The 16498-nt window shown below is 33.3% G+C and overlaps 1 protein-coding gene across 7 annotated transcripts in view; it reads left to right on the top strand.

Annotated features, from left to right (window-relative positions):
• Positions 1–16498, top strand: part of LOC128229981 (RNA-binding protein Musashi homolog 2-like) — an 82125-nt gene that overhangs the window by 30847 nt on the left and 34780 nt on the right. For all 7 annotated transcript variants that reach the window (XM_052941935.1, XM_052941931.1, XM_052941929.1 and 4 more), the window contains one exon: positions 12092–12140. In XM_052941935.1, the coding sequence (XP_052797895.1) occupies positions 12092–12140 (49 nt within the window). The remainder of the gene's footprint in view (positions 1–12091; positions 12141–16498) is intronic.

The raw sequence follows: 16498 nt of genomic DNA, 5'->3' as shown, positions 1-16498 counted from the left end.
AAGAAATAAGACAGTGAGGAAAAACTAAGTGGGATATAAATTGCGAAAGGCAAGGGAGAATGTCCAGAATGTCTTTTTCAGAATTGAGAAAGTTTAGAGCAATTGATAATCTCATTTGTGGATATCCAGTTTGCACCTGAAAGCAACCATTTTACTAGTGATATAGTGTCAAATAGGAATAATTCTGTCAAAATGATCAGGTAATTAAGACAAACAAACAAGAGCAATAAATGACATTCCAATACATCAACTGTTGTTTCAATACACAATACCAATGATGTACCTGCAGTAACTCCAGTTAATTACCCAATTAGTTCATCATACAGTGTTACCTAATGGTGACATGTGATCTTGTTGTCCACTAATTGACCAGTCCATAACTATGTTAATGACCCACTAGAGAAGCAGGTGTCCAGTAATGATTGACATATCTCTCTTGGATACCACTTTCCTGTTTTGGTGAAAGCGGAAAGGTTCTACCAGTAAGAGGCAGCTAGAACCTTTCCACATTCACACTTCCAAGGATACGGGTGTTCTGCGCTGCATATGATATGCAAGGATAGCCAGCCCACCATTGCTTCTAATGTCTGCACATTCCACAGCAAATGCATAAAAGAGGCTAAAGTGTCATGTCATCAGTTACACAATGCCATCCAAGGTGTCTGACAGTGCTGCAACCCGCTCTGGTATTCACCTCTTGCCAAGTAGAATGTCAGCAATTGTAGAATACCAATGGCTGGTTTAGAAAACGGAAGTCTTGAACAGTCAGTTTTCCAGCATAGGGGCAGATTTCGAAGGGAAGACGCTTTAATTACGTAAAATAAATCGGGATGAGATTGGGAGTTTTGTCTCGAAAGAAGAATAATACCAAATATATACAAACTGTTCCTGAAGTGATACATTTGATACATTTGAAACAGTATACAATGTTATGTTGCCTTTGGGAAAACACATGGAGACATACTAAAGAAACTACATGATCAATAGTCTGAATCGCTCAGCATTGCATCAATTGCGGGCATGATTTTGTAGCACTGATACTCTTTTCTCAGCTTTTTCTTTTTAACAGAAGCAATTGGCAGTTGTTTTATGTAGTATAAGTACTAATTAATTGCTCCTGCACAAAGGTATGCTAAAGAGAAAAAGGAAAAAGCCTTTGTCAAAGAAATTAGGATAATTGCTGCTATGCAAACGTGCAAGCTGCCCTACCACAAACTGCTCCAGTTCACTACTGGATGGCATCTCAAAAGAGGATTTATGGTGAGAACAATCTCTATAATGTTTCCCCAAGTACTGGCACACAACTGTTTATGAATGCTGATACATGTCAGAACCAGTTTGGTTGGGGAGTTCGAAGAGGATTCAAAAAGTCAGTGGATTTGGGGATGGCTGTCACCCAGAAAATGGATTAATCTGACCTCTTATGCCACTTTATCTACCAAACTTTCCCCTCCTAATTGAAAAGTGCAGAAAGCACAAACTAACTGGATCTCCAAACTTGAAGAGTATTTAATGATGCATTTACCACAAAACCCAGGAAATACTGTTTTCAGCCGACAGAGGTCATAGTTTATTGTTTTCCCAGAGAGAAATATATTCTAAGATGCATTTCTTCCAAAGGTTAAGCCTGGCTGAACCAAGAAGTTTCCACAAAAACAGCAAAAACACTTAACTAAACACAAGGTTCATGTGGCAGACTTGTCACACTAAAATATACATGAACACACTTAAACATAGATGTCAGCGCAGCCATTTCATTCCCTGAGCCCTAAGGTGAGGTCACATGTGTTATGTACAAACTGTTGATGCATAGTGTATTGACAACAACCTGTCACAGATGATCAGGCAAGATAACCGAAATCAGCCAGATATCACTGATAATGTCACCGGGACAAACTAGCTACTTACTGACCACCGCTATTTAGTGACCAGTGGTGATAGCCATCAGATAAGATGGTCCTGACCTTATCTAGTTCATTAACTAACCCTGATAAGTCTTGTTATCCTTTCAGATTACAAATAACTATGGCACATTTAAAGACTTGCCAACTGCAACTTTTAATCTATGCCATATTTAAGTAGACTTTATGGTCAGTAAATCTCTTTGACAGTTATTGTCAACTGCCATTATCATATAGATTGGTAAACTGGAATGGTTCACCTGAAGATTAGACTGCCAGTGCCAGAACATACTCACCTTCTGGGCATACAAACAAATGTGCCTCACATGGTGTTTACATATAACTTGGTTTAGATTCAGATCTGTTTAATTAAGCTTGTTTATTTCTCTGGCCAGATGTAGGATTCTGTTTACATTTTATTCAGGAAAAGTGAAATTCATCAGCTTGCTGATGAAATACATGTATCCTCAATTAATTATGAATTAATTAGACCCGAGGTTTGCACGATTCCATGGATTTTCCATTCATAGACAGCAGACACCCATTATCTCTAATGCATGTTACACAAACTCAGATTGAAGTATCATGTACTTTGGTTCCGGTTTACCCTTTCATGCTAGACAAAGAGTCACTTGGCTGTTTCTTACATATGAGCAAGTTGTTATCTTTACTTCTACATAGGTCTTAAAAATCACCAAGGGTTGAATACCCTGCTCTATGTTCTGCTAAGGATCTTGGTTTCTAATCTCATTGACTTTTCATTAACAATTTACAGGATTGTTGAAATCCTGTGGGTCCCCCTGGAGCTAGATTGCTCCCTGACCTCAGATTTTCTCTGAAATACTTGCCTGGTTTTAATGTTAACACTGGCTTCTTGGAGTTTTCTGCCTTTTTAATTCAGGCTTCCAGCGAGGTAGCAAAGTCTGTTTTAAGCCTCTAGATGTGTTTTACTCATATTGCCAAACCATTAAGTACACAAGGCTAATATTTCATACATATTGAGCCAAAAAAACTGAAAGAAATATGTTTTGGCAACAGCACTACATATGATAAAAGCAAAGAATGCTTCCTACACAAAAGTGTCACTTATTAAGATTTGTTGTCCTGATAAAAGAAATTAATGTTGTCCAGTATAGTTCACTTCACCCAGCAGGATAAAGGGATCTAAAGGGAGCACCCTGGGATGTTTATGCTCAACCAATTAATCTGAGACACAAATCATAACAGTGTCAACAGGAAGATATACCCAGGAGATTGGAATCAGGAACTGCCATTGATTTTATGATATTGATGCACACAAGAAAATTACATCATCTACAATGCACACAAACTTTTTGGGAGATGTTTGGCAGGTGACTTTAATATTGATGTGCATTGAAAAAAAATTGAACCTCTGTATTAGTACATTGCTAAGCATTAGTCAGCTGTTTGTGTTGTATAAAAGTTACATTTCTTTATCAAAATTGTGTCATTCTTTGTTAAGATTTTCAGAGATATCTGGCCAATTTATATCTGGAGGTCAAACCTTAAATCCCATTTTAAGAACATTAGAAACAGTTTATATTGAATGTCTCTATCCACTGATAACATTCTGACATTTGATATAAATCTATTTAAGCTGTAGATAGACTTTGTTTGTTATTCTTGATAAATGACCATGGTTTGATAAAGATAACATTTCAGCCATTTTGACCAGGTCTCTTGTAAATAAGGGAGAAAACTTCACATTCATGAAGTGGTCAGTAACTGGTCAGTTACCAATCTTTCTTGACAACTTTGAAATGCAGCTGGCTGGTCTGTTCAGTGCTTCACCTCCTTTGACAGCCATACTAAAATGGGGGTCAAAAGTGTCCCCAGAACCCATAGTAGGAATGATAAATTTGCAGCCCATCAGCTGCCTCAATCACATCCCTGAAAATATAATGCCATTATAGATGGCTCCAAAAGTAGAGGCCATTTTGGCACCACAAGCTTAGGACAAAATAAGATTTTCCTTAGATATTAGATATTATATCTCACAAAATACTTAGTCAAATCCCGAAACACTTTGGAATAAAGAGAGGAGAAGAATAAGTGCTTGAATCAATGCAGTTTGAAGTGGCGTATGATTGCTGTGCACTTCCACTCCGATTAAAGGAAAGGGAGTCGTAATGACGGGAAATAATTACTGTAATGACCGATCTTTTCTCTAGTAATACAGACTATATGTTAATACAATCGCTACTACAAAAATTAATGCTACTGTGTTGCCAGAGACAGGAATTCCATGTATTACATGTATGAAATTGCGTGTTATGTGTAATACGCTTCCATTTCTTAAATGTAAATATGCATTATGCAAGAGGATGAATTTCATTGGATGTTTCGTATATAATGTCTAGAATAAAACAATGCATCCTATAACTCTTAATTGGATGATATTTGTTCAAGAAAGAGGAAGAGTAGAGATTGAGAGACGAGACGTCTCGGGTTAGCAGAAGATTTATGAAAGCCTGATTTCTATTATAGAAATGGCCATTTCTTCGATCAACGCTTGTCTCGCCTGTTTTTTCAGAGACATTGTGATACAGATTAATCTTGAAGAACCACAACTGCTATTTATCGAAGTTAATCCAATTTTCCTGCATTGTCTTAAATCAACCCACAGTTTTCCACGTGTTCTATGGGGATGTATGCGAAATTTATTGATGACTTTCTGTAATAAATAGAAATGTATGTGGGTCCCCTGAATGCAAAATCGTAATCAAAATTTCTGTATAGTCTTTATGTATGCATTCAATAAGGCAACGAAACTGCATAATAGAGTTTATGGATTTTCGGATGAGTTATTTGAATGTAAAGAAGCATTCAATCCATACTGAAGATGTTATTGGGTTTAGGAATTAATCTTGGCTCTCGGAATTAATATCCATAAATGGAGCGCGTTGTTACCTTAAATATATGATATTAACGTGTGTAAATGCTAATCTTTGTGGCATAAAAAATGTATCAGCTTCGTCACTTAGGGTAGACAAGTATCATAAGACTCATAAACAAAAATCTTAATTAACGCCTATCATTCGTGAAAGTTGTGAAATTCCCTAAATGGTGGTATTGATGCCTTTTATAGGGAGGAAAATGGTACCGGTGGCGGCAATGCATGAAATATCACTGTGGTGCTAACACCATGAAATATTGATGAGAAGTCATCATGGGTTTAGAAGGTTCTGTAATGAAACTGTTCATCATTTATTCAGGCATGTTGGCATTCTCTTATAACTATATGGGATTTGTTGGGACACCACATAGCCTGCATCATGCCATACTGTGTTTACTTACAGAATAAACAGCACTGCTTCGGAGTTTTTTGTCTGACTTTATTGTGTTGCTTTGCTATGAAACTCAAAGTCTTAAACTTACACACATTGGAAACCTCAGTGACCCCTTTTTGACCCTTTACCTGGGAACCCTTTTGAAAAGCTTAATTGCACTATTGTTATTGCTGATCAAAGCTTTGAAAAATGTTTAAGTGTCTGAAAAGGCCATGAACTCACCTCAAAAAGTATGTTCAGTTGCCATAGTTACCTGAGTGTTAATATTATTTTGATATTGAATATTACAAATCCCTGATTTCCCATGTTTGTATTAACAGGCTAAATATTTGTTGTTGGATCAAAAGGGCCCTTTCCTCTCAGTTGCACCCTGGTGATGTTAGATTGGCATAAAATGACCCCCATTCTTTTGGGTTGGACCTGTTACTTAAGATTGGCATAAAATGGCCCCATTCCTTTGTGATGACCTATTTGTTTGGGTAGGATCCATTTCTTTGGGGTTGGACCCATTTCTTAGGGTGGGATCCATTCCTTTGTTAGGACCCTTGCGTTCGCCTTGTTCCTTTGGGTTTGGAAGCATTACCTTGGGTTATTCATTAAGCATATTAGGTTACAACATCATCCTCCTGTCCATATTTTGTAATTGCAACATTAAGTGACTAAAAAATCACTCATTTTTGGGTCATAACAAGTTTCAAAAACTTAATTAAAGCGTCAATGATTCTGTCATTGACGAAATAGAAAATTAGTGGCCTGTCAAGCAGTGAAGTACACATGAACTTGGACTGTCATCTTCAAAAGGTTCTAGCACAGGTTAATAATCCTTTTATTAGCTAGCTGAACTTGTTATTTGAAAAATGGATTTTTTATTGGCACTTGTAAATTTTTGGAAAAAAATAACGGCTCATTTTGGCGAATGCAATTGATGCAATCAAGAAATTGCAGCTGCTTATTTATTTTTGCTTATGAAAAGTCTTGCTGGTGCTATTTAAAGAACACACAGAATTAAATTAATTTAAGGACAATTATGTTGATCAAATAGTCCCCTTGTACATTTTTTATAAATGTTAATACAGTAAATGATATAAATCAAATAAAAAAAATGATCAATTATATTTCAGAAATAAATATTAATTAAGGCATCGATGGAATAGCATAGCTTCTTTGAGAGTTTTTCGTCCCGGTATTCAGCAATTAATATGCATAAAAGAGAGAGTTCTCCTAATAAAAATGACACCCAATTTATTATATTCACCAGTTTGCCTGTCATAATTACAAAAGCAATAGTTACATTCCGTATTGATTTCAATAGTTGACTGCTCACCCATGCTGTTCGATTTAATTGGTGCGAATATTGCGTCAATCTTTCTGTATCGACAGAGCAGAATCTAAAGTGCTATGTTTAGATGTGGTGCAGTTTTTAACGCCATATTAAATATGCATGACAAAGAGTACGTTTGCCTAGCCTAAAAACAGCATCATTTACACCGTTATCAGTCATTAACTATTTACTAGTTACACGGTTTTAACGGCAACGATTTTGTTCTTACTCTATAAAGGATGATTCCAGCCTCTCTTTAAGATCATTAGTTATGACTTGTCTCTAAAGATCGCTGACCGGGAATGATATAATAAAAAATTCATCAATAAATTTCCCAAACTCATTCTTCGAGATGATGAACATGACATATTCATAGTACTGGTGTCACTTTGAATAAGGATGACATTAAATAAAGTAAATTATGAAAACATATTTCTTATTCATAGTCAACATCAAAGGCTATATATATATACGCAGTTGAAGCCCTCATTAGGAGTGGACATTAAAACTAAATGTTCATTTTTCATGACATTGCTTGCGTGTTTATTTTTAGGCGTGTTGACGTTGTTGAGTCGTTCAGATTTCAAAATATCTTGCTTCCATTAGTGATTTTAATATTTAAAATAAATAAAACTTAAAGTAGTTAACACAATTTATTTTTTTTAGCGTGCTTTCTGATTTATAGTACTTGAGAATGGTCTTAAATATATTTAATATACTTATAAAAATATTTATATGCACAATTAAACGCAAAGAAGGGAGTTTAGATAACAGTTTTTTTGGTTAACGTTTTGATTCAAATAATGATATGCACTCCTCGTAATGTTTTTAACGACAAGCCTCGAAAGTAAAAGCCTTTCTGGATAGCACAGCAGGTATTCTCAATCTCCTATTGATTGAATTGCAGATATTGAAGTGCTGTAGATAAAAATTGATGGGTCAAAGTATTTGTGGACTCATTCGGTGTCACCAATTATCAACCTGGTGTGAAAATCATTATCATGCTTGTCACTAAAGCTGGCATATACCCTTGACAGCTGTAAATTTAATGATAAATCTGTGAATAAAAACATGTTTTCTAAGAAATTGTGTGCGTTATCTGGAAGACAGTTTACGTGTTTAATCAAGGTGTATTGGGATAGAACCAACCTTATGAGGTGTGATTTGATTACGTTTTGGCTGTAAAACCAACAAGGAAAATGTTTCTTGTGAAGATCAAACATTCAATGTACGGCCCTGCAAAAAGATGTTTAAAAATAATATCAAAGTATGAAATATCTCCATAATGTATTTCTCCTGAAGACATAATTATATCATTATCTTTAAAGCTTTTATTCAACTAATCAGTAATGTATACATCTGTATTACTATCAATCATGTTGTATTTTTCTGCACATGTTTATATACCTAAAAAACTATGCCTAACTGTATGTTGGGCAGAGGCTTTTATAATCTGTAAAACACATTACGCTTCTGTAACTGTCACAACACATCTTTCTTGGAGGCAAAATAGCGTGTAAATGCTACCCATGTGACTGGAAGTATTTTATCTGTCTGACGTTTTATCAGACAATGTGTTTATTGCAAAACACGTTTCCAGATCATTTACATAATTTGATCATACTATTTACTATCATATTTAGCTTGTATATTTTTTAGAAAAAAACACAACAACAACAAAACCATTCATGTAATTACGGAATTATAATCACATCAGAATATAAAAAAGTAAGAATTTGTTTTCTGATAGAGAGAGGACTGAATTATAGGTTACAACTTGTCATAACTATTATTTATTATTTATTTAAGACACGCGATTTTTGTTTGATATAAAAAAAATGTTTTCATTTTAGGACAACTGTACTCGGCTGAAAAAATCAAAACAATGCGATCCTGTCTTATATTATGATCTAGAAGTCTGCATGTAGGCTTGTCAGTTTTTCAGCAAATTTTGACATCTGACGAGCATTTTTCTTTTCGGGTCGCTGCCTAACAATTGAGGAATTGTAAAAATGTTTACACAGTTTACTATTTTCAAAAGCTCATTGTTTTAGTTTTGTTAAGTTTGACTAGAGCATGTCTGAACGCAGAGTAACATTTTTTTATTCGTCAATTTAATAAACATCAACACACAGACATTGCATGATACGGATAGATCAGAGCTAATGCACAGGTCAAAGACTATTCATTGTACGCTTATGAGTCGGGTATTGAGGTAATCAAGTACATCAGCTAGGCTTCGGCAGTCGCATAATACTGCACATTTTGACAGTCTTGAAATTATTTACAGTTCGAAAGAAGATATCAGATATATTCATCTCCTGATAGTCAACTGTAGTTAATTATAATTTGATAATTTTTTGTGTTGATGATTTTAAAAAATGCACCAAACATGCACAAACCAAGCTAAGTTAACTTAATTTTTTGCATAAATTTACATATTTTTCCAAGTTTTTTTATTATTGGCAAAGTAGATTTATAAAGAGGATAAAAAATCTTGTTTAACAATGTCATTAATATTTTTATTATTTTACTAAAGCCAATTTAATCACTAAAATTAGAAATAAATATCTTAAACCTCTGATTATAATAAGGAAACAAAATACAATTTTCCTGTTTGATAGGAGGATTCATAAATTTCTATAAGAAATTTCATTTCATTGTGTTGAGTCTATAATTAATACCTTTGAACTGGAATCGACTAACGTTACAATATTTCGTTACCAGTTTGTAACAGGAAAGTGACAATGCCTTAGTGTTATTATGTATCATGTTTCTATCGCCATGTCATTAGTATAATGTTTAATACGCATAACAGGATTTTTGGGGGAGCAAAATTACGTTATTTAAAAATAATTACTTAAATTATACAATTGAAATAATGCCACCATTTTTAAGCTAATCTGTTATAGGGAAAAACTTTAAGGAACGTCAAAGTGAAATTGGTGTTGTCTGCGCCATCACTGTGGAGAAACTTAAACCTTGGTCATAACTCAAGCAGTAAAAGATATTCATATAAAACTTGGTACTGATGTTGCCGAAAACCTGATGCACGAATGTGTAGCAAGGGGCATAACTCTAGTTTTACAAATACTTAGTTATGTCCCTTGTTTAAAAAACAACAACAACACGAACATGATATACAACGTTTTCGTTCGCTTGGTAGCGCTCATGTTTAAAAAGTTTTGTGGTTTAAATGCTGGACAAGTTTTGTCAATATATATTCAAATATTTTATCTTCATTAGATTCATGCTGATCAAGATTCAAGATGCTTCAATGTTGAAGGTTGTTGTTATTGTTCATTTTCCTCAAGTAGATTTTCCTTAACAGCAAAATGGGGGTCAATGTTAATATGGCATCTAATCTAGAGTTTGATGTATATTGGACATTAATAAAGAGATGGTATACCGAAATGACATAGAATTACCCAAAACTGGATTCATGTCTTAGATCAACTCAAAAAAATGCTGTCATGTCTGACAGACACAAATCAGATTTACAGCTATTCTCTGATTGGTCAGTTTTGATTTTCCTCAATTTTCATAAAAGATGTCAATTTTGTAAGAAATCTTGTAACTTCAAATGCAATTCCTGACATTCATATTGGTTCCACCTTTGCCCCAGAATATTTGTTTGCAGTATCCCAGCCAAAATGAATTTTATGAACAGAGGTTTTTTTGCAATAGAAATTTGACTGTCAGGTAGCCATTAAAATATGTGTTGGAAGACTGGGGGCATTATAAATGACATTACTGTTGGGTAAAATAAAAGTTCAAAATTTTAAACATCATGTATGTCAGAATGTCAATATTTAAGTAATTTTAATACCATAATTTATACAAAACAAAAAGTGATGAATTTCATTAAGCAAATTAATGTTTATTTATTTTATGTCTTTCTTATATGTAAAATAATTTTTAGCCATGACGGATAAAAGTATTGAAGTCAAAGGAGCTTAATAATTGATAGCATTGTCATTCAGTTTATTGAATTATCCTATAATTAACATATATAAATCATTAAAGTGTGTGCATTCACCATATATTATATTCATGAATTCAAGGCTGGGTCAAAAATCTATGGCGCTTATTATTCAAATGAAAGTCTGTTCAGGCAAAAAATTAATTGAAAACATTTATTTTTAAGTCTTTAAATAATGGTAAAACTGTATTATTAAACAAGCCATTAAGATTTATACACCCCCGAGCCAATAGCATGACTAATGTCATTTAAATTAGAATTTAAACTGATTTAATTGCAAAATTCTCGGCAAAACATGAACAAAAGTGTAGGAATTAGCATATTTTGATCAAGGAAAGGTTAAAAGCATTAATAAAATACAATTTTAAAGAATTTATTTGTTTGTTTATTTTTCATGTTAAAGAGAAAAAACCGTGTTAGGAGTACAATTTTAACAGAAAAACTCAGACCATTAGATTTGCCATTACATTTATTAAGAAGATAAAATGTGGTTTGAATACATTGCCAGTCGTCTGAGACAAGTTGTTTTATACATGAAAGGAATGAATAATTAATAAGTATCATTTTCAAACCAAAACACAGATGTCCCGTAAGTGCTGTGGTTAACAAACTTGCATCTCATCAAGTAGTCACAGGTTCGATTTCCGGCCTGTGCATATGCGAGTCTGGTTTGTGGTCAGCCGAGCCATACATTATAAGTGGGTCAAGTTCTCCAGGTACTCTGGTTTCTCCCCTCATCACAATATCACACGATTGCGCAATATATTGCCAATGAGGTTCAGACTAAGCATAAGTTTATGTAACGATCTTCAAAAGCATCAGAATATATAATTTTTAATTTTAACACAATCACTTGAGCAAAAAACAAATAAAAAAGAACGGTAGGAAAAAAAAACAATGTCAAAATAAATGAACAAAGTTGAGACTTGCTTGGCATTCAGTTGACATGTTAGTTAGAAGGTTGACGGAAAAGAAATGATACAATCATGGTTATGTCTTAACATCTTTTGTTCTCTTGGCATTAAGAGATTTGTCTCTGATAACTCTGTCCACCCTGCCTTATTACGAATAATGACAAATAATGTCGTAAAGCGATGGGGTTAAGATTCTTTAATCAAATTGCAATCTCATCTAAATGTGTAATCGTTATTTGTCAGCGAGCTTTGTTGTAATGTTATGCTATAAAACAATGAAAAGAAATAAAGAAAAGACCACGCATAAGTAATAGAAGATGATCATTTGAGTGTCAAGCTTGTGTTTTATGGGTTAAATTGATGTAAGACATTCAACGTTGAGCAGAAACTAATGTTATGTTAAGATTTTACATGATACATATACTTTGAAGATCGCACTGATGCAGTTGTATCATACCAATGCTATGTCCCTCTCGATTTTACATGGTCATGTTCGTACGTTGGAGATCGCATTGACATTCAAGTAGTTATTTTATAGCTATGCTATGTCCCTCTGTGATGTAAAAATCCTGCAAGCCTAAACAATGGTTATTCTTTGTATTTTGTATATTCTTTGAATGTTTTTATCTGAAATAATATGTATATTTCATTATATCTTTCAGATTGAGGATGCCATGTTGATGTTCGACAAAACTACAAACCGGCACAGAGGTATATTACATATAGACACGAACATAGTATGTAATTTGTCGGGTTAAAATGCCTAAAGGTTCCAAGCTATATTAAACCAAAGAAAGTTTTGGTACTTTCTGGCATTTTTAAACCCCACGAATTACCATCAAGGTCAATGATTAGTTATAAAACTGTATAGGGTTATAATTAGACTGACACTGAGTCTTCAGACATCATAAAGGTCATGAAATATGAGAGTACCAGGTTTTACTTAGCTGAAAAATTATTTAAGGACAGTTTTAAGACATCATTTAGAATAAATGATTAGTTGTGAAACTATCAGATTGTATATAGTGTTAAATGTGCATCAGGGGGTGTTAAATGTGCATCAGGGGGTGTTAAATGTGCATCAGGGGGTGTTAAATGTGCATCAGGGGGTGTTAAAGTATTTCTCTATAATCTTTTAAGTCTGCTAATGGCACATCATCTAGATACTACCAGTATCAGGACTGCCACTCCACCCTTAATTTAAGGCTTATATATTGATAGTTGGAGAAACTATCATAAGCGTCATTCATTATATCTTAATGCATTACTTGAAAATTTCTTTTGAGGTTTAAAGCGCAGAATGAAAAATTTATTAATAGTTCAATCAAACTTGGTATTAAAAACCGGGAATTATTTTGATCTGAACAAAATATCGATCATTTAAAGTTGTATAAAGATAAAAATAAAAAAAAAGATGTAATAACGTTTTTAAAGCTCATTAGTCTGCTGCCAAGTTAAACAAAACATCTCACTAAATTATTCCCTTTATCAAATCCTGGAATGACTTTGCCATTGTAAACTATTCAGGTGAAAATTTATGATATATTTGCAGGAAAAATGATTGAGATTTAATTATTTATGATTTATGCATTTGCTGTTTTTTATGAATTTATATTTATTTGATTTTGAACTGTTTTATTTCTTTATGAATATGATATGTTTGTGTATTATTTATACAGTAGCAAATGACTTCGGTACAGCTAGATTTCTACCAAACACGGACTGCTGCTGATGATGTTAGAATTTATTTTTTTTCAAAAGACTACATTAAAAAGACTACGTTTACGAGGACACGTTAAGAAATAATAATATACTGTTCTGTGTAAGAAAATTGACAGCAAGCAACTACTAATTAAATCTTAGATATTAATGTACCATTTCATACTTGTCAGATCTTACTTCATTTAAGTGTATCCTCTATCAAATTGCCTTTTTACTTAATGACGTTGTAATGTCAGACAGGACTATCTTGAATTATAACACAAGAGTCTCGTACAGATTTCAAGAAGTGACATTTTGGTGTAAAGTTGTAAATATTCACTTCAAGATTTTTGTGATGTATTATTTCAGGGGAAAATGATGTTGAGCAAAAAGTGTTTAATGATGTCATTATAGCTAAATAAATTATGTCATAGCATTATAAACAAATCTTGTTAGGGTGAACTACTGTTTGAAATCAAAGTAAGTTAATTAACACTCTTTACAAAGTTAATGGTTCGAAATGATGAAAGAAATAGTAAAAAATTGCTTGATTTTTATCAGAAAATTAACAACAAACATTTATTTATCTTATTTCAGTTATGAAAATAATTGCTTACGAAACCCAGGCTGATATATGAGTTTTAACGCTATTTGAGTCATTTCTACATTCAAGGAATATAACACTATAATAAAATAGCGAGGAAACTTGAATATATTTGTGGACGATGACTGAAAAGTTAATTTGTGTGAGAAATGCTCATATCAGCCATATAATATCTGATTGAAAGGATGGAGACAAGATGGGAGTTTATATATATAACTATAAACCAAATTTTTCATCATCTTCATTTTCAGCAAAATATATTCTTTCGAAAGTTCTTAACATATAAATTGCTACCAGCACAAATCTTTCTTCCGAAAACTGTATTAGCAAGTTGCGAAAATCTAATTCCCGGGCTCATGTCAAAACATATCTGTCAGAAAAGTCCGTAGTAAAGAATAGGGAAACTCTGCGATTGATTTTGGCTTGATGAATTAAAATGTTCCGTATAGAATAGGGACGGAATTTCTCAGCTTTGCCTTGAAAAGAAGTTCCTGTGCATATGAAATTGTTAGCGCTCTAAATCAATTCTGTCTGAAAATTCTGCATCTTAAGATAGATTGATCTCATTTAGGTTTTCTTGTCTATATTCTAGAGAGATAGAAAGGACGGCAGGAGTTGTTTTTTCTTCCCCAGATTTATTACAACGTTTGATTGAAATCAGTGGGCATTGAGCCCAAACCTTTGATTTTTGGTTATTTATCAAACTGCTGGAATAGGTTGAGCTATTTTTAGATTGTCTGTTTTTCAAAGAAAGAAAAAATAGCCAACTGTTTTCATTGCTACAGCAGACTGGCTGTCTTGCCTAAACATACTCATATATCTTAGGTGATAACTAAAGAGTTTTAGCTCAAAGACCAAGAGCAGCTTTTTTGATAGCATCCTAAAGCTAATTCTGCCCTCATGGAGAGCTGCAAGTCTTCCCTTCTGCCTTCATAGATTCAAATGCTTCAGAGAATCAAATATTTCTCTTGCTTTGATTTAAACTTATAATGTATGATTATTTAATATATACAAAGTTTAAGCATATGGACAGTTGATCCTTATAAGTATTACTTTAAATTAACACAATTTCTAATATTTCCTGTCAAATACGTAATGTTCATTCTAAGCAGCCTGTTACAATGTGTCATTTTCAACCTTAGAACTCTTTCCCTCCTGCAACACCCAATCAGTCTAAAACCCTTTTTATGTATTACAAGACCCTTAACTCTGGATCAAATTTTATTGAGTTTTGTGCCTTGATTAACTGAGAGAATTAACAATAACAAACAAACATTGGCACCTACTTCAACATTCTTCTTTTAAGAAGTTTTCTATGCTTTGTTTCATTGACTTTTGTTGTCCGTTTCTTGCATTTAAATGAAAAAAATACATTCATAATAAAAATGCTTTCCTGAGTTGATGGATGGCTCAAGCTGCCAATGTTTCTCAAAATTATGTTCCTTGAAATTAAAATCATTGCATTATGTCAGGAGTAAAACTGATCAGCTGACTGCTAAATTGTGGCTTTAAAAAAGATATTACTTGTTTGGGATTTTTTTGGAGCCATAAAACGTTCAGACTCAACTTTTTCTAAGACATCAAAGATGTCAGTTTGCGGGTTTCTGTAATGTGATTTTCTATGTACACAATAATAAAAGCCGACATGAGACCATGTCTGTAACTACATTTAAGGGCTTCCTTATTAGTAAATGTGTTTATGCTACAGACCAAATTTCGTTTTCCTAAAATCATGGAGATTCTTTGGAAAAATGTAACATGATTAAGGCATACATACTCTTAAGCATCAAAGTCACTGGTAGAATTCTGTTTGGTTCCATTGATGAAATGACAGTTCAATTTAATAAACGATCCTGTTTAAACTGGTTTTGTTTAAAAAAAAAATGTTGAAATACTTGTAATCATATGAAGCACGTAATCTTGCCTTACTTTTAAAGTATCAATTAAAGGACTTACCAGGTTCTTTAAAATTTTAGAGTTGATTGGAAAATATTATTCTGTTAATTTTTTGCCTTTCTTTTAGTGTTGAAGAGTCACCTAATACCAAAAAATGTGTGGTTGTGTGGGATTTGAAATCGGTTTTTTTGTAAAACCAGGTCTGATCCTCTTGAACAAACTTCCCCTTCCCCTTAGAATTAATTGGTATTTTAGGATTCCGTTAATTGCCATGGATCTTAAAATCTTTCCTTCTCTGGCCTTTCCTTTCTCTCGTTTTTAAGGAAGGGTTTTTGAAAAGAAGCTGGTTTGCACATCTGCGGTTACATAAACTCGAGTTAAGATGGAATTCTTTTTTTGGCAAACATTAAAAGGACCCTCAATACCACTTTGACGTTATCTTGTAACAGCTTACTTTAAATAGTATTACATTAATGGACAATGTTTCTGGCAGTAATGTGATAGAATATCATTATGTTGTACTGTACGTTACTATAAATTAACGTACATTGCAAACTTCTAGTTCTGATTTCAGTTGTTTTGTTCATTAAGTTACTGACAAATTAATTAATTAAACTTGACATTGGTTCCTTCGATATTTCTATAACTTTTCATAAAGGCCCAGTTAAAGCAGTCTTGGAGGTTTTATTATAGAAAGGAATGGCCCTGAGGTTATAAACGAATACACTGCTAGGAAACGCACCCCTTCTTTGACGCCAGTGCAATTAGCAGGAGATGCACATCAGGGGATTGTCATGCCAAACATCTTTAAACTTAGGCCTGAAAAAAGTCAAAACAAACAGTTTGATTTTTCGTTAAAATGTTATTG

Source organism: Mya arenaria, chromosome 4, assembly GCF_026914265.1.
Source record: "Mya arenaria isolate MELC-2E11 chromosome 4, ASM2691426v1".
In the NCBI taxonomy this organism is placed as follows: Eukaryota; Metazoa; Mollusca; class Bivalvia; order Myida; family Myidae; genus Mya; species Mya arenaria.
The sequence above is the reverse complement of the archived record's forward strand: the minus strand, read 5'-3'. Positions and strand labels throughout refer to the sequence as shown.